This window comes from Oncorhynchus keta, unplaced genomic scaffold (assembly GCF_023373465.1).
Source record: "Oncorhynchus keta strain PuntledgeMale-10-30-2019 unplaced genomic scaffold, Oket_V2 Un_scaffold_984_pilon_pilon, whole genome shotgun sequence".
Taxonomy (NCBI): Eukaryota; Metazoa; Chordata; class Actinopteri; order Salmoniformes; family Salmonidae; genus Oncorhynchus; species Oncorhynchus keta.
In genome coordinates, this window is record NW_026291019.1 from 634,094 (window position 1) to 660,432 (window position 26,339).

General features: G+C 47.7%; 2 protein-coding genes across 2 annotated transcripts in view; one reads left to right on the plus strand and one right to left on the minus strand.

Moving 5' to 3' along the window:
• ncf4 (neutrophil cytosolic factor 4) overlaps nt 1-14,708 on the minus strand; it is a 59,530-nt gene extending 44,822 nt beyond the window's left edge. The window contains exons 1-4 of the mRNA XM_052517842.1: nt 14,065-14,708; nt 13,381-13,465; nt 12,927-13,086; nt 1,391-1,461 (exon numbers count right to left, since the gene is read on the minus strand). Coding sequence (XP_052373802.1) covers nt 1,391-1,461; nt 12,927-13,086; nt 13,381-13,465; nt 14,065-14,099 — 351 coding nt within the window. The 5' untranslated portion in view covers nt 14,100-14,708. The remainder of the gene's footprint in view (nt 1-1,390; nt 1,462-12,926; nt 13,087-13,380; nt 13,466-14,064) is intronic.
• Nucleotides 1-26,339, plus strand: part of pvalb7 (parvalbumin 7) — a 93,933-nt gene that overhangs the window by 22,893 nt on the left and 44,701 nt on the right. The gene's annotated exons all lie outside the window — the stretch shown is intronic.

Sequence of the window (26,339 nt, forward strand, 5' to 3'; positions counted from 1 at the left end):
CCCGTCTCCTCCCCTTCATCTTTAACCCGTCTCCCCTTCATCTTTAACCCGTCTCCTCCCCTTCATCTTTAACCCGTCTCCTCCCCTTCATCTTTAACCCGTCTCCTCCCCTTCATCTTTAACCCGTCTCCTCCCCTTCATCTTTAACCCGTCTCCTCCCCTTCATCTTTAACCCGTCTCCTCCCCTTCATCTTTAACCCGTCTCCTCCCCTTCATCTTTAACCCGTCTCCTCCCCTTCATCTTTAACCCGTCTCCTCCCCTTCATCTTTAACCCGTCTCCTCCCCTTCATCTTTAACCCGTCTCCCCCCCTTCATCTTTAACCCGTCTCCTCCCCTTCATCTTTAACCCGTCTCCTCCCCTTCATCTTTAACCCGTCTCCTCCCCTTCATCTTTAACCCGTCTCCTCCCCTTCATCTTTAACCCGTCTCCTCCCCTTCATCTTTAACCCGTCTCCTCCCCTTCATCTTTAACCCGTCTCCTCCCCTTCATCTTTAACCCGTCTCCTCCCCTTCATCTTTAACCCGTCTCCCCCCCTTCATCTTTAACCCGTCTCCTCCCCTTCATCTTTAACCCGTCTCCTCCCCTTCATCTTTAACCCGTCTCCTCCCCTTCATCTTTAACCCGTCTCTCCCCTTCATCTTTAACCTCATCCTCCTCCCCTTCATCTTTAACCCGTCTCCTCCCCTTCATCTTTAACCCGTCTCCTCCCCTTCATCTTTAACCCGTCTCCTCCCCTTCATCTAACCTCTCCTTCCTTCATCTTTAACAAATCTCCTCCCCTTCATCTTTAACCCGTCTCCCCCTTCATCTTTAACCCGTCTCCTCCCCTTCATCTTTAACCCGTCTCCTCCCCTTCATCTTTAACCCGTCTCCTCCCCTTCATCTTTAACCCGAAATCCCCCTCCTCCCCTTCATCTTTAACCCGTCTCCTCCCCTTCATCTTTAACCCGTCTCCCCCCTTCATCTTTAACCCGTCTCCTCATTTTAATTCCCTTCATCTTTAACCCGTCTCCTCCCCTTCATCTTTAACCCGTCTCCTCCCCTTCATCTTTAACCTTTCTCCTCCCCTTCATCTCCACACAACCCGTCTCCTCCCCTTCATCTTTAACCTCCGTCTCCTCCCCTTCATCTTTAACCCGTCTCCTCCCCTTCATCTTTGCCATTTTTGATCCCCTTCATCTTTAACCCGTCTCCTCCCCTTCATCTTTAACCCGTCTCCTCCCCTTCATCTTTAACCCGTCTCCTCCCCTTCATCTTTAACCCGTCTCCTCCCCTTCATCTTTAACCCGTCTCCTCCCCTTCATCTACACTGACTGAAGTGGATTTAACAGGTGACATCAATAGGGGATCATAGTTTTCACTCTGCCTATATTCTCCGTATGACTTACCTTCATATAAGTGTTGAGTTCTGGAATTCTATTCTCTGCAATCTCCTTCTTATTGCCAATGAACACTTTACCTAGAGACACACAAAGACACACACCATAGATAGTCTCCCGACGTTTTCCCCTCCAACAAGACCAACCAATAACTAAAACTCTTCCTTTCTGGAAATCGATCAATCCGAAATAACTCATTTCAAGGTTGACAGTATTGCCTTTGGGTGGTTGCATAAATATCAACAACATAATGACATTTTAATTGCATTTCTCATCAGAGTTGATGATATGTTAATCAAACATCCCACAGGCCACAGATGTAGGATCTTCATTTGATCACTCTTTTGTCACTGAGAATTTTCATGAAAAGCAGGGAATGAAACCTCGTAGTGTATTCGAGGTTTAAAAAGGCCTCTAAAGTTTGTACTTTTCCCTTTAATATGGCACACTTGATGTTCCCTAAATGAAAAATGTATCAAACCCTACAAAAATGTCCATGAATCATAATCCACATTATAACTCACATTTGTTGTTGCTGCAGGATTATTTTCCTGCTGTAAACTGGCTCAAATTAAGAGTCCACATCTGTAGCGTGTGTTCCATATGACACCCTATTTCCCATATAGCCACTATGGGTCCTGGTCTAAAGAAGTGCACTACATAGGGAAAGAGGGTGCCTTTAAATAGGGTGCCATTAAATAGGGTGCCATTAAATAGGGTGCCCTTGAGACACAGACTGACGGTACTAATAAACAAAGACTGTAGTTGAATGACTGTCCAACCAACAGCTATCTGAGATACTCAGAACACACACACACACACACACACACACACACACACACACACACACACACACACACACACACACACACACACACACACACACACACACACACACACACACACACAGCTACAGTACAACTAGGCCCAACTGAATGTCACCTAGAACTTCTAGCTGAATATAATTATTAACATTTAGAACACCCCCCTGAAGTTCCTCTGTGCTCCAATTGTAACGTTCTACATTAGATTCAGCTACTTCCCTCTGCTGATAAAAATCATTTAGAGGGAGAGAGAGAGAGGAGAGGACAGAGAGAGAGGAGAGGGAGAGGAGAGGACAGAGAGAGAGAGAGAGAGAGAGAGAGAGAGAGAGAGAGAGAGAGAGAGAGAGAGAGAGAGGAGAGAGAGAGAGTGGAGGGGAGGAGAGAGAGAGAGAGAGAGAGAGGAGAGGACAGAGAGAGGGAGAGGAGAGAGAGAGAGGAGAGGAGAGAGAGAGAGAGAGAGGAGAGGACAGAGTTAGAGAGAGAGAGAGAGAGAGAGAGAGAGAGAGAGAGAGAGAGAGAGAGAGAGAGGACAGAGAGAGAGAGAGAGAGAGAGAGAGAGAGAGACAGAGAGAGAGAGAGAGAGAGAGAGAGAGAGAGAGAGAGAGAGAGAGAGAGAGAGAGAGAGGGAGAGAGAGAGAGAGAGAGAGAGAAGGCAGAGAGAGAGAGAGAGAGAGGGGAGAGAGAGAGAGAAGAGAGAGAGAGAGAGAGAGAGAGAGGACAGAGAGAGAGAGAGAGAGAGAGAGGAGAGAGAGAGAGAGAGAGAGAGAGAGAGAGAGAGAGAGAGAGAGAGAGAGAGAGAGAGAGAGACAGACAGAGAGAGAGAGGAGGACAGAGAGAGAGAGAGAGAGGAGAGGAGGACAGAGAGAGAGAGAGAGAGAGAGAGGAGGACAGAGAGAGAGAGAGAGGAGAGGAGGACAGAGAGAGGAGAGAGACAGAGAGAGAGAGAGAGGAGAGAGAGAGAGAGAGAGAGAGAGAGAGAGAGAGAGAGAGAGAGACAGACAGAGAGAGAGACAGAGAGAGAGAGAGGACAGAGAGAGAGAGAGAGAAGACAGACAGAGAGGAGAGAGGACAGAGAGGAGAGAGAGAGAGAGGACAGAGAGAGAGAGAGGAGAGGACAGAGAGAGAGAGAGAGAGGACAGAGAGAGAGAGAAAGAGAGAGAGGAGAGGAGGACAGAGAAAGAGAGAGTGGGGGGAGATGGAGGGAGGGAGAGGGGGGGGTGGAGGGAGGGAGAGAGTGGGGGGAGATGGAGGGAGGGAGAGAGAGAGGGGAGGAGGACAGAGCGAGAGAGTGAGGGGAGATGGAGGGAGGGAGAGAGAGAGAGGGGAGAAGGACAGAGAGAGTGGGGGGAGATGGGGGGAGGAGAGAGAGAGAGAGAGAGAGAGAGAGAGAGAGAGAGGAGAGGACAGGGAGAGAGAGAGGAGAGGAGGACTGAGAGAGAGAGGAGAGAGGAGGACAGAGAAAGAGAGAGGAGAGGAGGACAGAGAGAGAGAGGAGAGGACAGAGAGAGAGAGAGGAGAGGACAGAGAGAGAGAGAGAGAGGAGAGGACAGAGAGAGAGAGAGGAGAGGACAGAGACAGGAGAGGAGGACAGAGAGAGAGAGGAGAGAGAAAGAGAGAGTGGGGGGGAGATGGAGGGAGGGAGAGAGGGGGGTGGAGGGAGGGAGAGAGTGGGGGGAGATGGAGGGAGGGAGGGAGAGAGAGGGGAGGAGGACAGAGAGAGAGAGAGGGGGAAAGCTACAACTAATTTAGCCCCATCTAATGCCTGTGATCATCTCTATCTCCCACCATCTCTCCCTCCGACTCCATCTCTCTCCCTCCGACTCCTTCTCTCTCCATCTCTCTCTCCATCTCCATCTCTCTCCATCTCTCTCTCCATCTCCATCTCTCTCCATCTCTCTCTCCATCACTCATTATCTGGCTCCATTTCTCTCCATCTCTCTCTCTCTCCATCTCTCTCTCCATCTCCCTCCGTCTCCCTCCATCTCTCATTATCTGGGTCCATCTCCCTCCATCTCCCTCCATCTCTCATTATCTGGGTCCATCTCCCTCCATCTCTCTCCATCTCCCTCCATCTCCCTCCGTCTCTCTCCATCTCCCTCTGTCTCTCTCCATCTCTCTCTCCATCTCCCTCCGTCTCCCTCCATCTCTCATTATCTGGGTCCATCTCCCTCCATCTCCCTCCATCTCTCATTATCTGGGTCCATCTCTCTCCCTCCATCTCTCATTATCTGGGTCCATCTCTCTCCCTCCATCTCTCATTATCTGGGTCCATCTCTCTCTCTCCATCTCTCTCCATCTCCCTCCGTCTCCCTCCGTCTCTCATTATCTGGGTCCATCTCTCTCCATCTCTCTCCATCTCCCTCCGTCTCCCTCCATCTCTCATTATCTGGGTCCATCTCTCTCTCTCCATCTCTCTCTCTCCATCTCCCTCCGTCTCCCTCCGTCTCTCATTATCTGGGTCCATCTCTCTCCATCTCCCTCCGTCTCTCACCATCTCTCATTATCTGGGTCCATCTCTCTCTCTCCATCTCTCTCTCTCCATCTCTCTCCATCTCCCTCCGTCTCCCTCCATCTCTCATTATCTGGGTCCATCTCTCTCCATCTCTCTCTCTCTCCATCTCCCTCCGTCTCTCACCATCTCTCATTATCTGGGTCCATCTCCCTCCATCTCTCTCCATCTCCCTCCATCTCTCGTCATATCTCCCTCCGTCTCTCTCCATCTCTCTCCGTCTCTCTCCATATCTCCCTCCATCTCCCTCCGTCTCTCTCCATCTCCCTCCATCTCCCTCCGTCTCTCTCCATATCTCCCTCCGTCTCCCTCCATCTCCCTCCATCTCTCTCCGTCTCTCTCCATCTCCCTCCATCTCCCTCCATCTCCCTCCGTCTCTCTCCATCTCTCATTATCTGGGTCCATCTCTCTCTCCATCTCCCTCCGTCTCTCTCCATATCTCCCTCCGTCTCCCTCCATCTCTCTCCGTCTCTCTCCATCTCCCTCCATCTCCCTCCATCTCTCATTATCTGGGTCCATCTCTCTCTCCATCTCTCATTATCTGGGTCCATCTCCCTCCATCTCTCATCCATCTCTCATTATCTGGGTCCATCTCTCATTATCTCTCCATCCATCTCTCTCCATCTCTCATTATCTGGGTCCATCTCCATCTCCATCTCCCTCCATCTCTCATTATCTGGGTCCATCTCTCTCCATCCTCCATCTCTCATTATCTGGGTCCATCTCTCTCTCCATCTCTCATTATCTGGGTCCATCTCTCTCCATCTCTCATTATCTGGGTCCATCTCTCTCTCCATCTCTCATTATCTGGGTCCATCTTCTCTCCATCTCTCATTATCTGGGTCCATCTCTCTCTCCATCTCTCATTATCTGGGTCCATCTCTCTCCATCTCTCATTATCTCTCCATCTCCATCATCTCATTATCTGGGTCCATCTCCATCTCCATCTCTCATTATCTGGGTCCATCTCTCTCCATCTCTCATTATCTGGGTCCATCTCTCTCTCCATCTCTCATTATCTGGGTCCATCTCTCTCCATCTCTCATTATCTGGGTCCATCTCCCTCCATCTCCTCCATCTCTCATTATCTGGGTCCATCTCCCTCCATCTCTCATTATCTGGGTCCATCTCTCTCTCCATCTCTCATTATCTGGGTCCATCATCTCTCTCCATCTCTCATTATCTGGGTCCATCTCCCTCCATCTCTCTTATCTCTCCATCTCTCTCCATCTCCATCTCTCTCCATCTCTCTCTCCATCTCCCTCCATCTCCCTCCATCTCTCATTATCTGGGTCCATCTCTCTCTCCATCTCTCATTATCTGGGTCCATCTCTCTCTCCATCTCTCATTATCTGGGTCCATCTCTCTCCATCTCTCATTATCTGGGTCCATCTCTCTCTCCATCTCTCATTATCTGGGTCCATCTCTCTCTCCATCTCTCATTATCTGGGTCCATCTCTCTCTCCATCTCTCATTATCTGGGTCCATCTCTCTCTCCATCTCTCATTATCTGGGTCCATCTCTCTCTCCATCTCTCATTATCTGGGTCCATCTCTCTCTCCATCTCTCATTATCTGGGTCCATCTCTCTCCATCTCTCATTATCTGGGTCCATCTCTCTCCATCTCTCATTATCTGGGTCCATCTCTCTCCATCTCTCATTATCTGGGTCCATCTCTCTCTCCATCTCTCATTATCTGGGTCCATCTCTCTCCATCTCTCATTATCTGGGTCCATCTCTCTCTCCATCTCTCATTATCTGGGTCCATCTCTCTCTCCATCTCTCATTATCTGGGTCCATCTCTCTCTCCATCTCTCATTATCTAGGTCCATCTCTCTCTCCATCTCTCATTATCTGGGTCCATCTCTCTCCATCTCTCATTATCTGGGTCCATCTCTCTCTCCATCTCTCATTATCTGGGTCCATCTCTCTCTCCATCTCTCATTATCTGGGTCCATCTCTCTCCATCTCTCATTATCTGGGTCCATCTCTCTCTCCATCTCTCATTATCTGGGTCCATCTCTCATTATCTGGGTCCATCTCTCTCCATCTCTCCCATCTCTCCCTCCATCTCTCATTATCTGGGTCCATCTCTCACAGAGAAGGAGAGAGGGTCTCCTCTCCATCTCTCATTATCTGGGTCCATCTCTCCTCCATCTCTCAGGAGAGTTCACTGACATCTCTACTGGGTCCATCTCTCATTGGACATTTAGAGTCCATCTCCATTATCTGTGAGTCCAGTCTCAGAGACATAACATTGGGAGAGGGGGGAGAAGGAAAGAGGGAAGGGTGGAGTGGGGAGAGAGAGAGAAAAGTCAGTTAGTGATGGATGGAGGGAGGGAAACATAGATGGATGGGAGGGATGGGAGAGAGATCGAGAGAAGGAAAGAGAGAAGGAGAGAGGAAAGAGGAGAGAGAGAGAGAGAGCACAATAAAATGCTTGTTTTCTAGTGTACACCTGCAGAGAGACACTAATTATTCTGTTAAACAGGTATTCAGTCTTGGCAGAAATCCAACTGTTTGGGACACAGACAGAAAGATAGAGAGAAAAGAGATGAGACAGACAGAAAGAGAGAGACAGACAGATGAGACAGACAGACAGACAGACAGACAGACAGACAGACATATAGAGAAGAGACAGACAGACATACATATAGACAGACATACAGACAGGAGAGACAGACATACAGAGAAGGAGAGACAGACATACAGTGACATATAGAGAAGGAGAGACAGAGAGAGACAGACAGACAGAGAAGGAGAGACAGACAGAGAAGGAGAGACAGACATATAGAGACAGAGAGACAGACAGACATATAGAGAAGGAGACAGACATATAGTGAGGAGGAGAGACAGACATACAGAGAAGGAGAGACAGACATACAGAGAAGGAGAGACAGACATATAGAGAAGAGAGAGACAGACATATAGAGAAGGAGAGACAGACATACAGAGAAGAGAGACAGACATATAGAGAAGGAGAGACAGACATTAGAGAAGGAGAGACAGACATATAGAGGAGAGACAGACATATAGAGAAGGAAGACAGACATATAGAGAAGGAGAGACAGAGAGAAGGAGAGACAGACATATAGAGAAGGAGAGACAGACAGACAGAGAAGGAGAGACAGACATATAGAGGAGAGACAGGATATAGAGAAGAGAGACAGACAGATAGAGAAGAGACAGACAGAGAAGGAGAGACAGACAGACATATAGAGAAGGAGAGACAGACAGACATATAGAGAAGGAGAGACAGACAGACATATAGAGAGAGACAGACATATAGAGAAGAGAGACAGATATAGAGAAGGAGACAGACAGACATATAGAGAAGGAGAGACAGACATATAGAGAAGGAGAGACAGACATATAGAGAAGAGAGACAGACATATAGAAGGAGAGACAGACAGACATAAGACAGACAGACAGACATATAGAGAAGGAGAGACAGACAGACATATAGAGAAAGAGAGAGACAGACATATAGAGAAGAGAGAGACAGACATATAGAGAAGGAGACAGACAGACATATAGAGAAGAGAGACAGACAGACATATAGAGAAGAGACAGACAGACATATAGAGAAGGAGAGACAGACATATAGAGAAGAGAGACAGACAGACATATAGAGAAGGAGAGACAGACAGACATATAGAGAAGGAGAGACAGACAGACATATAGAGAAGAGAGACAGACAGACATACAGAGAAGGAGAGACAGACATATAGAGAAGGAGAGACAGACATATAGAGAGAGACAGACAGAGAAGAGAGACAGACATATAGAGAAGGACAGACAGAGAAGGAGAGACAGACATACAGAGAAGGAGAGACAGACAGACAGACATATAGAGAAGAGAGACAGACAGACATATAGAGAAGGAGAGAGACAGACATATAGAGAAGGAGAGACAGACAGACATATAGAGAAGGAGAGACAGACAGACATATAGAGAAGGAGAGAGACAGACAGACATATAGAGAAGGAGACAGACAGACAGACATATAGAGAAGGAGAGACAGACAGACATAGGAGAGACAGAGAGAGAGACAGACAGACATATAGAGAAGGAGAGACAGACAGACATATAGAGAAGAGAAGACAGACAGACATATAGAGAGAAGACAGAGACATATAGAGAAGGAGAGACAGACATATAGAGAGGAGAGAGAGACAGACATATAGAGAAGGAGAGAGACAGACATATAGAGAAGGAGAGAGACAGACATATAGAGAAGGAGAGACAGACATATAGAGAAGGAGAGAGACAGACAGACAGACATATAGAGAAGGAGAGACAGACAGACATATAGAGAAGGAGAGACAGACAGACATATAGAGAAGGAGAGACAGACAGAGAAGGAGAGACAGACAGACATATAGAGAAGGAGAGACAGACATATAGAGAAGGAGAGACAGACAGACATATAGAGAAGGAGAGACAGACAGACATATAGAGAAGGAGAGACAGACATATAGAGAAGGAGAGACAGACAGAGAAGGAGAGACAGACATATAGAGAAGGAGAGACAGACATATAGAGAAGGAGAGACAGACATATAGAGAAGGAGAGACAGACATATAGAGAAGGAGAGACAGACATATAGAGAAGGAGAGACAGACATATAGAGAAGGAGAGACAGACATATAGAGAAGGAGAGACAGACATACAGAGAAGGAGAGACAGACAGACATATAGAGAAGGAGAGACAGACATATAGAGAAGGAGAGACAGACATATAGAGAAGGAGAGACAGACATACAGAGAAGGAGAGACAGACATACAGAGAAGGAGAGACAGACATACAGAGAAGGAGAGACAGACATACAGAGAAGGAGAGACAGACAGACATATAGAGAAGTAGAGACAGACATATAGAGAAGGAGAGACAGACATATAGAGAAGGAGACAGACAGACATATAGAGAAGGAGAGAGAGACAGACATATAGAGAAGGAGAGACAGACAGACAGAGAAGGAGAGACAGACATACAGAGAAGGAGAGACAGACATATAGAGAAGGAGAGACAGACATACAGAGAAGGAGAGACAGACATATAGAGAAGGAGAGACAGACAGACATATAGAGAAGGAGAGACAGACAGACATATAGAGAAGGAGAGACAGACATATAGAGAAGGAGAGACAGACATATAGAGAAGGAGAGACAGACATATAGAGAAGGAGAGACAGACATATAGAGAAGGAGAGACAGACATATAGAGAAGGAGAGACAGACATACAGAGAAGGAGAGACAGACAGACATATAGAGTCAGAGACAGACATATAGAGAAGGAGAGACAGACATACAGAGAAGGAGAGACAGACATACAGAGAAGGAGAGACAGACATACAGAGAAGGAGAGACAGACATACAGAGAAGGAGAGACAGACATACAGAGAAGGAGAGACAGACAGACATATAGAGAAGGAGAGACAGACAGACATATAGAGAAGGAGAGACAGACATACAGAGAAGGAGAGACAGACATACAGAGAAGGAGAGACAGACATACAGAGAAGGAGAGACAGACATACAGAGAAGGAGAGACAGACATACAGAGAAGGAGAGACAGACATATAGAGAAGGAGAGACAGACATACAGAGAAGGAGAGACAGACAGACATATAGAGAAGGAGAGACAGACAGACATATAGAGAAGGAGAGACAGACAGACATATAGAGAAGGAGAGACAGACAGACATATAGAGAAGGAGAGACAGACAGACATATAGAGAAGGAGAGACAGACATACAGAGAAGGAGAGACAGACATACAGAGAAGGAGAGACAGACATACAGAGAAGGAGACAGACATATAGAGAAGGAGAGACAGACATATAGAGAAGGAGAGACAGACATATAGAGAAGGAGAGACAGACAGACATATAGAGAAGGAGAGACAGACAGACATAGAGAAGGAGAGACAGACATATAGAGAAGGAGAGACAGACAGACATATAGAGAAGGAGAGACAGACATAGAGAAGGAGAGACAGACATATAGAGAAGGAGAGACAGACAGACATATAGAGAAGGAGAGACAGACATATAGAGAAGGAGAGACAGACAGACATATAGAAGGAGAGACAGACATACAGAGAAGGAGAGAGGAGAGAGACAGACATACAGAGAAGGAGAGACAGACATACAGAGAAGGAGAGACAGACATACAGAGAAGGAGAGACAGACATACAGAGAAGTAGAGAGATAGAGAAGGAGAGACAGACATATAGAGAAGGAGAGACAGACATATAGAGAAGGAGAGACAGACATATAGAGAAGGAGAGACAGACAGACATATAGAGAGGAGAGACAGACATATAGAGAAGGAGACAGACATAGAGAAGGAGAGACAGACATATAGAAGAGAGACAGACATAGAGGAGAGACAGACATATAGAGAAGGAGATCTGAGAGACAGACAGACATATAGAGAAGGAGAGACAGACAGACATATAGAGAAGGAGAGACAGACAGACATATAGAGAAGGAGAGACAGACATACAGAGAAGGAGAGACAGACAGACATATAGAGTCAGAGACAGACATATAGAGAAGGAGACAGACATATAGAGAAGGATACAGACATATAGAGAAGGAGACAGACATATAGAGAAGGAGAGACAGACATATAGAGAAGGAGAGACAGACAGACATATAGAGAATGAGAGACAGACAGACATATAGAGAATGAGAGACAGACAGACATATAGAGAATGAGAGACAGACAGACATATAGAGAAGGAGAGACAGACAGACATACAGAGAAGGAGAGACAGACAGACATATAGAGAAGGAGAGACATACATATAGAGATGGAGAGACAGACATATAGAGAAGGAGAGACAGACATATAGAGTCAGAGACAGACATATAGAGAAGGAGAGACAGACATATAGAGTCCTGGTCTATCTGATATGGTGTTAACATACATATAGAGATGGAGAGACAGACATATCTGATATGGAGACAGACATATAGAGAGAGACAGAAGAAGAGAGACCTGGTCTAGACAGATATGGTGTTAACACTGAGAGGGAATAGGAGTCCTGGTCTATCTGATATGGTGTTAACACAGAGAGGGAATAGGAGTCCTGGTCTATCTGATATGGTGTTAACACTGAGAGGGAATAGGAGTCCTGGTTTATCTGATATGGTGTTAACACAGAGAGGGAATAGGAGTCCTGGTCTATCTGATATGGTGTTAACACTGAGAGGGAATAGGAGTCCTGGTCTATCTGATATGGTGTTAACACTGAGAGGGAATAGGAGTCCTGGTCTATCTGATATGGTGTTAACACTGAGAGGGAATAGGAGTCCTGGTCTATCTGATATGGTGTTAACACTGAGAGGGAATAGGAGTCCTGGTCTATCTGATATGGTGTTAACACTGAGAGGGAATAGGAGTCCTGGTTTATCTGATATGGTGTTAACACTGAGAGGGAATAGGAGTCCTGGTCTATCTGATATGGTGTTAACACTGAGAGGGAATAGGAGTCCTGGTCTATCTGATATGGTGTTAACACTGAGAGGGAATAGGAGTCCTGGTCTATCTGATATGGTGTTAACACTGAGAGGGAATAGGAGTCCTGGTCTATCTGATATGGTGTTAACACTGAGAGGGAATAGGAGTCCTGGTCTATCTGATATGGTGTTAACACTGAGAGGGAATAGGAGTCCTGGTCTATCTGATATGGTGTTAACACTGAGAGGGAATAGGAGTCCTGGTCTATCTGATATGGTGTTAACACTGAGAGGGAATAGGAGTCCTGGTCTATCTGATATGGTGTTAACACTGAGAGGGAATAGGAGTCCTGGTCTATCTGATATGGTGTTAACACTGAGAGGGAATAGGAGTCCTGGTCTATCTGATATGGTGTTAACACTGAGAGGGAATAGGAGTCCTGGTCTATCTGATATGGTGTTAACACTGAGAGGGAATAGGAGTCCTGGTTTATCTGATATGGTGTGTTTTACACAATGCCAGGTATTCTTACCCCCAGGAGAGAAGTGAACTATGACAGGGTGAATGAGGTTTTTACATAACTCATACCCAACATACCCAACATTCATGTACAAGGACACACCCAACAGCATACCATGTGTATATGTATATGTGCAAAAGCGCATAAAACGTGTACACGCACACGCACACACACACACACACACACACACTGAGCAGCCCACCCCTCCACCCCCCTCTCACCAGGCAGGGTGGGCAGCCTGCAGGTGTTAGGTCCAGATGTGCCCTGGTCTCCAGGTGAATGCTTCAGCTCCAGGTCACTGTGCAGGTTGAAGAACTGGCTGTACCTCCGGTAGATCAGGTACTTACTACCACCTCTGGTCCTTACCTCCATCACAAAACGCTGCCGGGAGACAGGGGGGGGGGGGGAGAGCAGGGAGGGAGGGGGGAGGAGGGGAGGGAGGGGAGGAGAGCAGGGAGGGAGGGGAAGAAGGAGGAGGAGGCGAGGAGAGCAGGGAGGGAGGGAGGGAGGGAGGGGGGGGTGGGGGGTGGAGGAGAGGAGGGAGGGAGGGAGGGAGGTTTCTTACATGAGCTTTTGAGATGCTTTTCACACCATTCTTAGCGTTTAAAGCGTTCTCACCATTGTAACTCGTGGGTTGTGTGGTCAGTGTTCACCAGCATACAGAGACACACTTACATAATAGTCGATGAAGCCCTTTTTCTCCTCAATGTCTGCGATGGTGGCACTGATGGGAATGTCGTGTGGAAGCTGGTCAAAATCACTGAGCGAGAGGAGAGGAGAGGAGGTGAGGTGAACTAAGAAGTAAACAAATGCTTAGGTGACGTTCAGCTTCATGGCACCGAGAACTCTCTCTCTCTCACACACACACACACACACACACACACACACTGCACCTGTGGTGCGAGGAAACACACGTCATAGCGTACACACACTCATTTATGTAGGGTGAATGTTGCAAAACGAGTCACTCTGGTGACTATTATGGAATTTAGTTTAGTTTCAAATTCACAATCGTGACAGATGACTGTTCTAGAAAGATTGGAAACGCGCTGCATACACAATAGAAGAATAGGCTCCTACCACAGATAAAAGGGGAAATATCTTCGCTGTTACTATTCCATTGCCTAGTTACTGGCTAAATGCCCAATCTGGCCCTGACATCATGGGCTCCTAATCTTCCCCTGTTCCCAGTTGGCTCATTCATCCCCCCTCCTCTTCTCACTTCTCAGTCGATTTAACTGGTAAAATAAGGGTTACATAAACGCACATTAACAACAGTTCTGGAATCAGAAGTTGACATTTGCTAACAGTCCTATGCTGCCTTCAACAACCGCTGTCACCACTGGCATCGTAACTCACCTCTCGTCTCGTAGTTGCTTGGGCAGCGAAGACATGTTGATGTAGACCGGACCGATTGAAGAATGAAACTTTCAGATGGATTTATCAGAACACAGTACAGTCGCCTCTCACTTCAACCCTCCTTCGATGAACAGAAACCTGAACTGAAAATCTGCTACAGACTCGCAAAGTGGTTTCATGGAGCGGAACGAACGCGATCAGAAGGCGCAAACAGGCGACAGAGCGGAACGTGTGCAATCAGGAAGCCAAAATCAAGTTCCCCAAAATGATTAGGCTACAAGCAGCGCCCGTTTCTGAAGTTAGCTGAGGTGGATGGGGAGGGAAACAGTGTCTTGTTGTTCTCGAGCCTCTTAACAGAGAATCAAATAAAATGCAGATGTAAACTTGCTAGGTTAAAATAGGTTAAAACGCACACACATATATATATCTCCCTCTCTCACTATTGCTCTCTCGACTCCTGTGTGGGTTCGTTCAAGCTTGAAAAGTATGTCAATTACAATGCAACTGGCAACATCAGGCATTGTACAATCATGCGACTGGCAGAGTGAAATAGCCACTAATTGATAAATGGACCATGTATGTGGTATGTCTTCTGTTTTCTGCAGATAGAATGCTTGGCCTCGCACCTGTTTTTCAATCTGCCGTCATAATTTTTACGCAGCACCATCTAATCTGAGGCCTTTTTTTGTAACATGTAAAGTCGATTCCTTTTCACCAGATGTCAGTGAAGAGAGCAGTAAAGGGTAGAAGAGAGCAGTAAAAGGGTATAAGAGAGCAGTACAGGGTAGCAGAGAGCAGTACAGGGTAGAAGAGAGCAGTAAAGGGTAGAAGAGAGCAGTAAAGGGTAGAAGAGAGCAGTACAGGGTAGAAGAGAGCACTACAGGGTAGAAGAGAGCAGTAAAGGGTAGAAGAGAGCAGTACAGGGTAGAAGAGAGCACTACAGGGTAGAAGAGAGCAGTAAAGGGTAGAAGAGAGCAGTACAGGGTAGAAGAGAGCAGTAAAGGGTAGAAGAGAGCAGTACAGGGTAGAAGATAGCGGTAAAGGGTAGAAGAGAGCAGTACAGGGTAGAAGAGAGCGGTAAAGGGTAGAAGAGAGCGGTACAGGGTAGAAGAGAGCAGTAAAGGGTAGAAGAGAGCGGTAAAGGGTAGAAGAGAGCAGTAAAGGGTAGAAGAGAGCGGTACAGGGTAGAAGAGAGCGGTAAAGGGTAGAAGAGAGCAGTAAATGGTAGAAGAGAGCGGTACAGGGTAGAAGAGAGCGGTACAGGGTAGAAGAGAGCAGTAAAGGGTAGAAGAGAGCGGTAAAGGGTAGAAGAGAGCACTAAAGGGTAGAAGAGAGCAGTACAGGGTAGAAGAGAGCAGTAAAGGGTAGAAGAGAGCAGTACAGGGTAGAACAGAGCACTACAGGGTAGAAGAGAGCAGTAAAGGGTAGAAGAGAGCAGTACAGGGTAGAAGAGAGCAGTAAAGGGTAGAAGAGAGCGGTAAAGGGTAGAAGAGAGCACTAAAGGGTAGAAGAGAGCAGTACAGGGTAGAAGAGAGCAGTAAAGGGTAGAAGAGAGCAGTACAGGGTAGAACAGAGCAGTAAAGGGTAGAAGAGAGCGGTAAAAGGGTAGAAGAGAGCACTAAAGGGTAGAAGAGAGCAGTACAGGGTAGAAGAGAGCAGTAAAGGGTAGAAGAGAGCAGTACAGGGTAGAACAGAGCACTACAGGGTAGAAGAGAGCAGTAAAGGGTAGAAGAAAGCAGTACAGGGTAGAAGAGAGCAGTACAGGGTAGAAGAGGGTAGAAGAGGGTGTAAGAGAGTAGTAGAGGAGGGCATTAGGTGAATTACATGGGGAAGATCTCAGTTGTATACTCCTCACATCCTCTCTCCTTCTCAAAACCAATTGGAGGGAAAGGTCAGAGGGTAGGGACCTCTGGATTTCCTATCCAATGGGTTTTGAGTAGGAGACGAAGAGAAAAGAAGTGAGGAGTATGCAATAGAAATTTTCCCATTGGCTTTATGGGTTCTGGTCAAAAGTAGTACACTAAATAGGGAATATGGTGCAATGTGGGACGCAACCATAATATTCCCCTTTCTTTGAGAAAAGGAGAGGGAGGAAAGGGAGGGGGGCAGAAAGAGAGAGGGGGAGAGAAAGAGAGAGGGGGAAGAAAGAGGGGAGAGAGAGGGGGAAGAAAGAGGGGAGAGAGAGGGGGAAGAAAGAGGGGAGGGAAATAGAGAGGAGGGAGAAAGAGAGATGGAGAGAAAGAGAGAGGGGGAGAGAAAGAGAGAGGGGGGAAAGAGAGAGGGGGAGAAAAAGAGAGAGGGGGGAAAGAGAGAGGGGAGAGAGAGAGAGGAGGGAGAAAGAGAGAGGGGGAAGAAAGAGAGAGGGGGAGAAAGAGAGAGGGGAGAAAGAGAGAGGGGGAAGAAAGAGAGAGTGGAGAGAGAGGGGGAGAGAGAGGAGGGAGAAAGAGAGAGGGGGGAGAGGGGGAAGAAAGCGGGGGGGGGAAGAAAGAGAGGGGGGAGAGAGAGGGGGATGAAAGAGAGAGGAGGGAGGAAGAGAGATGGGGAGAGAGAGGGGGGAAAGAGAGAGGAGGGAGGAAGAGGGAGGGGGGAGAGAGAGGAGGGAGGAAGAGAGAGGGGGAGAGAGAGGGGGGAAAGAGAGATGGGGAGAAAGAGAGAGGGGAGAGAGAGAGAGAGGGGGGAGAGAGGGGGGAAAGAGAGATGGGGAGAAAGAGAGAGGGGGGAAGAGTGAGGGGTGAAAGAGAGAGGGTGGGAAGAGAGAGGGGAAAGAGAGAGGGGGGAGGAAATGAGATGGGGAGAATGAGAAAGGGGGAAAGAGAGAGGAGGGAGGAAGAGAGATGGGGAGAGAGAGGGGGGAAAGAGAGAGGAGGGAGGAAGAGGGAGGGGGGAGAGAGAGGAGGGAGGAAGAGAGAGGGGGGAGAGAGAGGGGGGAAAGAGAGATGGGGAGAAAGAGAGAGGGGAGAGAGAGAAAGAGAGAGGGGGGAAGAGTGAGGGGGGAAAGAGAGAGGGTGGGAAGAGAGGGGGGAAGAGAAAGAGAGATGGGGAGAGTTGAGGGGGGGAGAAAGAGAGAGAGAAAGTACATAGTCCGTATGTCCATCTCCTAAATTCATATCTACATCAGTTATTCAGGCATCTTGTAGAGGGAACAGTCAGCAGTGTACACTGAATGTACAAAACATTAAGGACACCAGGGGAAGTTGGGATCCCTGTCACTTGTTAAATCCACTTCAATCAGTGTAGATGAAGGAGAAGAGACATGTTAAATAATAATTTTTAAGCCTTGAGTCAATTGAGACATGGGTTGTGTATGTGTGCCATTCAGAGTGATTATGGGCAAGACCAAATATTGAAGTGCCTTTGAAAAGAGTATGGTAGTAGGTGCCAGACGCAGTGGTTTGTGTCAAGAACTACAACGCTGCTGGGTTTTTCACACTCAACAGTTCCCCGTGTGTATCAGGAATGGTCCACCACCCAAAGGACATCCAGCCAACTTGACACAACTGTGGGAAACATTGGAGTCAACATGGACCAGCATCCCTGGTCCTTAATGTTTTGTACACTCAGTGTGTGTATGCTTGTGCATGTATGTGTGAGTGTGTGTGTGTGTATGTGTACATGCATATATCCTTGCCAATATCTGGGCATTTAAAGAGATGACAGAGGACATATCGATTCCCTCTCTATTCTCACACTGTGTGGCCAACTGACTACACGGACAATTTGAAACCGAGTGTGTGTGTGCGTCAAATCCCCCGTGATGAAATGTAGATATGTATTTGGACACAAGTGGTGAAGCCCATAATAGACACACACACTAGACCCATAACTTGGCTGTTCCAAGCTTCAGACATCCAAGTGTGTTTTTAACACCAAGGTCACATCAGTTGGTGTGTGCGTGTGCGAGCGAGCGTGCGTGCGTGCGTGAGTGAGTGAGTGAGTGAGTGAGTGAGTGAGTGAGTGAGTGAGTGAGTGAGTGAGTGAGTGTGTGTGTGTACGTTTTATGCACTTTTGCACATATACATATTATGTGTATGCTGTTGGGTGTGTCCTTGTACATGAATGTAAACCAACAAAAATTCAGAGAAGTGAGAACATTTTGCCGGGATTCACTATTACTTCACACCCAGAGAAGCAGAGAAGGGAGGCCCCATGGAATCATCCCTAAATATATTCTACTACAGAAGAACATAAAAGGTCAAACCTAAGAGGTGAAGATAGATGATGTCCCAGCATGTTATAATGTAAAACCTAAGAGGTGAAGATAGATGATGTCCCAGCATGTTATAATGTAAAACCTAAGAGGTGAAGATAGATGATGTCCCAGCATGTTATAATGTAAAACCTAAGAGGTGAAGATAGATGATGTCCCAGCATGTTATAATGTAAAACCTAAGAGGTGAAGATAGATTATGTCCCAGCATGTTATAATGTAAAACCTAAGAGGTGAAGATAGATGATGTCCCAGCATGTTATAATGTAAAACCTAAGAGGTGAAGATAGATTATGTCCCAGCATGTGTTAAACTCTTAGAAATAAAGGTGCTATGTAGAACCTAAAAGGGTTCTTCGCCTGTCCCCATAGGAGAACCCTATTAATCAACCCGTTTTGGTTCCAGGTAGAACCATTTTGGCTCCAGGTAGAACTCTTTTTGGTTCTATGTAGAACTCTTTGTGGAAAGGATAACCCTTTTTGGTTCCAAAAAAGGTGCTGCCAAAGAACTCTCTTGGAACCCTTTTTCTCTAAGAGTGTACAGTTCTAACTAGACTTTTTCTAACTCCTTTGTAGATGGTGTTATGTGATGATGAAGTATGGATTTTAGGGCCCATACTAAACATAGTATACAACACCAGAAAAGCCAGTGTGTGTGTGTGTCAGTCAGTCCATGTAGGCTACATCCATCTCATACTGTACTTCAAGATCTCTCTCTCTCTCCTTTCTTCTTCCCTTCATCCCCTCTGTAGGTCTCCATGTTACCAAGGTAACGGAGTTTCAACATCGAGGGCCATGCGTGTCGGTCGAGTGTTCCCGTTAGATAGACTGTGTGTGGCATGTTATTTGCTTAGGCTTGGTATTGTAATCCAGACATGTCCACTAAGACATGAAACCACAGGGCCTCATACACGCTCACAATATACACACTGAGTTGTAACTCATATCTCACCTGTCATGGGGTGTAACGCTCCACCTGCTGCTGAAAGGCACATGGACCATTTAAAACTGAGCTGCTTTCACTTCTCTCTCTCTAGAAGAGTCTTTTCATCTGTCTTTCTGTCTCTGCCTTGCCCTTGATTAACCCTCTATCCTTCCGTTGGTCCGTCGTCTCCTTATTTAACACAGACAGACTTACGTTACTGTTTCCATTTCCCCCTCTCTGCCTCCCTCTCTGCCTCCATTTCCACCTCTCTGCCTCCCTCTCTGCCTCCCTCTCTGCCTCCCTCTTTGCCTCCCTCTCTCTCTCCATTTCCCCCTCTCTGCCTCCCTCTCTGCCTCCATTTCCGCCTCTCTGCCTCCCTCTCTGCCTCCCTCTCTGCCTCCCTCTCTCTCTCCATTTCCCCCTCTCTGCCTCCCTCTCTCTCTCCATTTCCCCCTCTCTGCCTCCCTCTCTCTCTCCATTTCCCCCTCTCTGCCTCCCTCTCTGCCTCCCTCTCTCTCTCCATTTCCCCCTCTCTGCCTCCCTCTCTCTCTCCATTTCCCCCTCTCTGCCTCCCTCTCTGCTTCCCTCTCTCTCTCCATTTCCCCCTCTCTGCCTCCCTCTCTGCCTCCCTCTCTCTCTCCATTTCCCCCTCTCCGCCTCTCTCTCTCCATTTCCCCCTCTCTGCCTCCCTCTCTCTCTCCATTTATCCCTCTCTGCCTCCCTCTCTGCCTCCCTCTCTCTCTCCATTTCCCCCTCTCCGCCTCTCTCTCTCCATTTCCCCCTCTCTGCCTCCCTCTCTCTCTCCATTTATCCCTCTCTGCCTCCCTCTCTGCCTCCCTCTCTCTCTCCATTTCCCCCTCTCCGCCTCTCTCTCTCCATTTCCCCCTCTCCGCCTTTCTCTCTCCATTTCCCCCTCTCTGCCTCCCTCTCTCTCTCCATTTCTCTGTAGCATGTCCATATGGGGGAGTCAGGGAGGGAGGGAGACAGGGAGGGAGGGAAACAGAGAGAAGGAATGGGGGAGACAGGGAGGGAGGGAAACAGAGAGGAGGAATGGGGGAGACAGGGAGGGAGGGAAACAGAGAGAAGGAATGGGGGAGTCAGGGAGGGAGGGAAACAGAGAGAAGGAATGGGGGAGACAGGGAGGGAGGGAAACAGAGAGGAGGAATGGGGGAGACAGGGAGGGAGGGAAACAGAGAGAAGGAATGGGGAGACAGGGAGGGAGGGAAACAGAGAGAAGGAATGGGGAGACAGGGAGGGAGGGAAACAGAGAGAAGGAATGGGGGAGACAGGGAGGGAGGGAAACAGAGAGAAGGAATGGGGGAGACAGGGAGGGAGGGAAACAGAGAGAAGGGATGGGGGAGACAGGGAGGGAGGAAACAGAGAGAAGGAATGGGGGAGACGGGGAGGGAGGGAAACAGAGAGAAGGGATGGGGGAGACAGGGAGGGAAACAGAGAGAAGGAATGGGGGAGTCAGGGAGGGAGGGAAACAGAGAGAAGGAATGGGGGAGACAGGGAGGGAGGGAAACAGAGAGAAGGGGTGGGGGAGACAGGGAGGGAGGAAACAGAGAGAAGGAATGGGGGAGACAGGGAGGGAGGAAACAGAGAGAAGGAATGGGGGAGACGGGGAGGGAGGGAAACAGAGAGAAGGAATGGGGGAGTCAGGGAGGGAGGGAAACAGAGAGAAGGAATGGGGGAGTCAGGGAGGGAGGGAAACAGAGAGAAGGAATGGGGGAGACAGGGAGGGAGGGAAACAGAGAGAAGGGATGGGGGAGACAGGGAGGGAGGAAACAGAGAGAAGGAATGGGGGAGACAGGGAGGGAGGAAACAGAGAGAAGGAATGGGGGAGACAGGGAGGGAGGGAAACAGAGAGAAGGAATGGGGGAGACAGGGAGGGAGGGAAACAGAGAGAAGGAATGGGGGAGTCAGGGAGGGAGGGAAACAGAGAGAAGGAATGGGGGAGACAGGGAGGGAGGGAAACAGAGAGAAGGAATGGGGGAGTCAGGGAGGGAGGGAAACAGAGAAGGAATGGGGGAGACAGGGAGGGAGGGAAACAGAGAGAAGGAATGGGGGAGACAGGGAGGGAGGGAAACAGAGAGAACAGAACAGGAGGAACAGGGGGGGTCAACCAATATGAAGAGGGAGAGAGGTGGGTAGAGAGACAGACAGACAGCTGTGGCCCAGGATTTTGACTCCATCTTTGTGTCATAGAGAGTATGTCTGGGATATTACACACACATACACCTTTGACAGTGAGCAGCCACAGAGAGATGGATCTAGCTCTGCTGGCCTTGGTTGCTAGCCGCTGGCAAGAAAGACTGATAAATATAGTCTGAGAAAGATGAGAAGGACGAAGCAATGGATGAGGGGAAGTGAGAGAGAGGGGGAGCCTTTTAAAGAGATTGAGGGAGAGATAAAGGGTAGAGAGATACAGATTGATAGAGGGAGATGGGGAGAGAGATACAGATTTACAAAGGGAGATGAAGGGAGAGATAAAGGAGAGAGATACAGATTGACAGGGGGAGATAAAGGAGAGAGGTAGAGAGAGATACAGATTGACAGGGGGAGATGAAGGAGAGAGGTAGAGAGAGATACAGATTGACAGAGGGAGATGGAGAGATAAAGGAGAGAGGTAGAGAGAGATACAGATTGACATGGGGAGATCAAGGAGAGAGGTAGAGAGAGATATAGATTGACACGGGGAGATGAAGGGAGAGAGGTAGAGAGAGATACAGATTGACAGAGGGAGATGGAGAGATAAAGGAGAGAGGTAGAGAGAGATACAGATTGACAAGGGGAGATAAAGGAGAGAGGTAGAGAGAGATGAAGGAGAGAGGTAGAGAGAGATACAGATTGACAGAGGGAGATGAAGGGAGAGATAAAGGAGACAGGTAGACAGAGATACAGATTGACAGGGGGAGATGAAGGAGACAGGTAGAGAGAGATACAGATTGACAGGGGGAGATGAAGGGAGAGATAAAGGAGACAGGTAGAGAGAGATATAGATTGACAGGGGGAGATGAAGGAGAGAGGTAGAGAGAGATACAGATTGACAGAGGGAGATGAAGGGAGAGATAAAGGAGACAGGTAGAGAGAGATACAGATTGACAGGGGGAGATAAAGGAGAGAGGTAGAGAGAGATATAGATTGACAGGGGGAGATGAAGGAGAGAGGTAGAGAGAGATACATATTGACAGAGGGAGATGAAGGGAGAGATAAAGGAGACAGGTAGAGAGAGATACAGATTGACAGGGGGAGATGAAGGAGAGAGGTAGAGAGAGATACAGATTGACAGGGGGAGATGAAGGAGAGAGGTAGAGAGAGATACAGATTGACAGAGGAGATGAAGGGAGAGATAAAGGAGACAGGTAGAGAGAGATACAGATTGACAGGGGGAGATGAAGGAGAGAGGTAGAGAGAGATACAGATTTACAGGGGGAGATGAAGAGATAAAGGAGAGAGGTAGAGAGAGATACAGATTGACAGGGGGAGATGAAGGAGAGAGGTAGAGAGAGATACAGATTGACAGGGGGAGATGAAGGAGAGAGGTAGAGAGAGATACAGATTGACAGGGGGAGATGAAGGAGAGAGGTAGAGAGAGATATAGATTGACAGGGGGAGATGAAGGAGAGAGGTAGAGAGATACAGATTGACAGAGGGAGATGAAGGGAGAGATAAAGGAGACAGGTAGAGAGAGATACAGATTGACAGGGGGAGATGAAGGAGAGAGGTAGAGAGAGATACAGATTGACAGGGGGAGATGAAGGAGAGAGGTAGAGAGATACAGATTCACAGAGGGAGATGAAGGGAGAGATAAAGGAGACAGGTAGAGAGAGATACAGATTCACAGAGGGAGATGAAGGGAGAGATAAAGGAGACAGGTAGAGAGAGATACAGATTGACAGGGGGAGATAAAGGAGAGAGGTAGAGAGAGATATAGATTGACAGGGGGAGATGAAGGAGAGAGGTAGAGAGATACAGATTGACAGAGGGAGATGAAGGGAGAGATAAAGGAGACAGGTAGAGAGAGATACAGATTGACAGGGGGAGATGAAGGAGAGAGGTAGAGAGAGATACATATTGACAGAGGAGATGAAGGGAGAGATAAAGGAGACAGGTAGAGAGAGATACAGATTGACAGGGGGAGATGAAGGAGAGAGGTAGAGAGAGATACAGATTGACAGAGGAGATGAAGGGAGAGATAAAGGAGACAGGTAGAGAGAGATACAGATTGACAGGGGGAGATGAAGAGATAAAGGAGAGAGGTAGAGAGAGATACAGATTGACATGGGGAGATAAAGGAGAGAGGTAGAGGGAGATACAGATTGACAGGGGGAGATGAACGAGAGAGGTAGAGAGAGATACAGATTGACAGGGGGAGATGAAGAGATAAAGGAGAGAGGTAGAGAGAGATACAGATTGACATGGGGAGATAAAGGAGAGAGGTAGAGAGAGATTTTTTTATTTATTTTTTTATTTCACCTTTATTTAACCAGGTAGGCTAGAGAGAGAACAGAGTTTCATTTGCAGATGACCTGGGGAGATAAAGGATAGCAGTGTGAACAGAGATACAGATTGACAGGGGAGATAAACAATTAACTAGTCAATAACACAGTTGAAAAAAAATGGGCAATCTATATACAATGTGTGCAAAAGGATGAGGAGGTAGGCGAATAATACAATTTTGCAGATTAACACTGGAGTGATAAATGATCAGATGGGCATGTACAGGAGAGATATTGGTGATATTGGTGTGCAAAAGAGCAGAAAATAAATAAATAAAAACAGTATAAAAACAGTATGGGGAGGCAGGTGAATAAGGGTGAGCTATTTACCTATAGACATGTACAGCTGCAGGGATCGAGATAAAGGAGCTCGGATAGCTGAGTTTGAAGTTGGTGGGGAGATAAAAGTCTCCAACTTCAGCGATTTAGATTGTTCCACAGAGCAGGAGATGAAGGGAGCTTTAAGGATGATCAGTGAGATACACCTGCTGGAGCGGGGAGATGGGTGTTGCCATCGTGACCAGTGAACTGAGATAGGCAGATTGACAGCATGGAGATAAATGAGGAGCCAGTGGGTCTAGAAAGTGAGGGCCAGACTAGAGATACAGATTGACAGAGTGGAGGTGGTATAAGGCTTTAGTGACAAAACGGATGGCACTGTGATAGACTGATACAGTTTGACAGGGGAGATGGAAGCCATTTTGTAGAGAGAGGTAGAGGAGAGGACAGATTTACAGGGCAGATGAAGGAGGCTTTGACAGGTAGAAAGAGACTACAGATTTTTGGGGAGATGAAGTCTGGAAGGAGAGTTTGCAGTCTAGAGAGAGGTACTTATAGATGTCCACATAGGACAGGTTGGAACCATCCAGGGTGGTGATGCTAGTGCATGCAGGTGCAGGCAGCGAAATGAAAAGCATGCATTTTGGTTTTAGTTTAAGAGCAGTTGGAGGCCACGGAAGGAGTGCTATGGCAGAGTTTGGAGGTTTGATAGAAACAGGTGTACCAAGCAGACTATAGAATGGTGGTCTGCGTAGAGGTGGATCAGGAAAGCAAGAGCAACATCATTGATATATACAGAAAAGATTGCAGATTGAACAGGCACCCCCATAGAGACTGCCAGAGGAACAGGCCCTCTGATTTGACACACTGAACTCTGTCAGCAAAGTAAGGCTGAACCAGGCAAGGCAGTCATGCAAAAACAGGTTGACCGATAAGAGATTGACAGAAACAGGCTACTGCACAGTACTGTCTTTTAGATGGCGGTTATGATATCAGGTACCTTGAGTGTGGCTGAGGTGCACCCAGTGACAGGCTCGGAAACCAGAGCACAGCTGGAGAAACAGGTGGGAGAGATGGTCAGTGACCTGTTTGCAGACAGGCTACCAAGACCTGCAGAAACAGGATGGATAAGGTCTATAGCAGTTTGGGATTACCAGGAGTGTCTCCTCCTTTGAAGAGGATGATGACTGCGGCAGCTTTCAATCCTTGGGGATCTCAGACGATATGAAAGAGAGGTTGAACAGGCTGGTGATAGGGGTTGACAATGGCGGCAGAGTTTCAGAAAAGTCCAGATTGTCAAGCCCAGCTGAGTACGGGTCCAGGTTTTGAGCTCTTTCAGAACATCTGATCTGGATTTGGGTAAAGGAGAACCTGGAGAGGCTTGGGTGAGGAGACGAGGTTGGAGTAGCCAGGCGGAAGGCAGAGCCGTTGAGAAGTGCTTATTGAACGATAATCATGGATCGGTGGAGATGTTTCCTAAAGTGGGCAGCTGAGAGGAGGTGCTCTTGTTCTCCATGGACTTCACAGTGTCCCAGAACTTTTTGGAGTTGGAGCTACAGGATGCAAACTTTTGCCTGAAGAAGCTGGCCTTAGCTTTCCTGACTGACTGCGTGTATTGGTTCCTGACTTCCCTGAACAGTTGCATATCACGGGGGCTATTCGATGCTATTGCAGTCCGCCACAGGATGTTTTTGTGCTGGTCGAGGGCAGTCAGGTCTGGGGTGAACCAAGGGCTGTATCTGTTCTTGGTACAGATTGACAGGGGGAGATGAAGGAGAGAGGTAGAGAGAGATACAGATTTACAGGGGGAGATGAAGGGGGAGATAAAGGAGAGAGGTAGAGAGAGATACAGATTGACAGGGGGAGATAAAGGAGAGAGGTAGAGAGAGATACAGATTGACAGAGGGAGATGAAGGGAGAGATAAAGGAGACAGGTAGAGAGAGATACAGATTGACAGGGGGAGATAAAGGAGAGAGGTAGAGAGAGATATAGATTGACAGGGGGAGATGAAGGAGAGAGGTAGAGAGAGATACAGATTTACAGGGGGAGATGAAGGGGGAGATAAAGGAGAGAGGTAGAGAGAGATACAGATTGACAGGGGGAGATAAAGGAGAGAGGTAGAGAGAGATACAGATTGACAGAGGGAGATGAAGGGAGAGATAAAGGAGACAGGTAGAGAGAGATACAGATTGACAGGGGGAGATAAAGGAGAGAGGTAGAGAGAGATATAGATTGACAGGGGGAGATGAAGGAGAGAGGTAGAGAGAGATACAGATTGACAGAGGGAGATGAAGGGAGAGATAAAGGAGACAGGTAGAGAGAGATACAGATTGACAGGGGGAGATGAAGGAGAGAGGTAGAG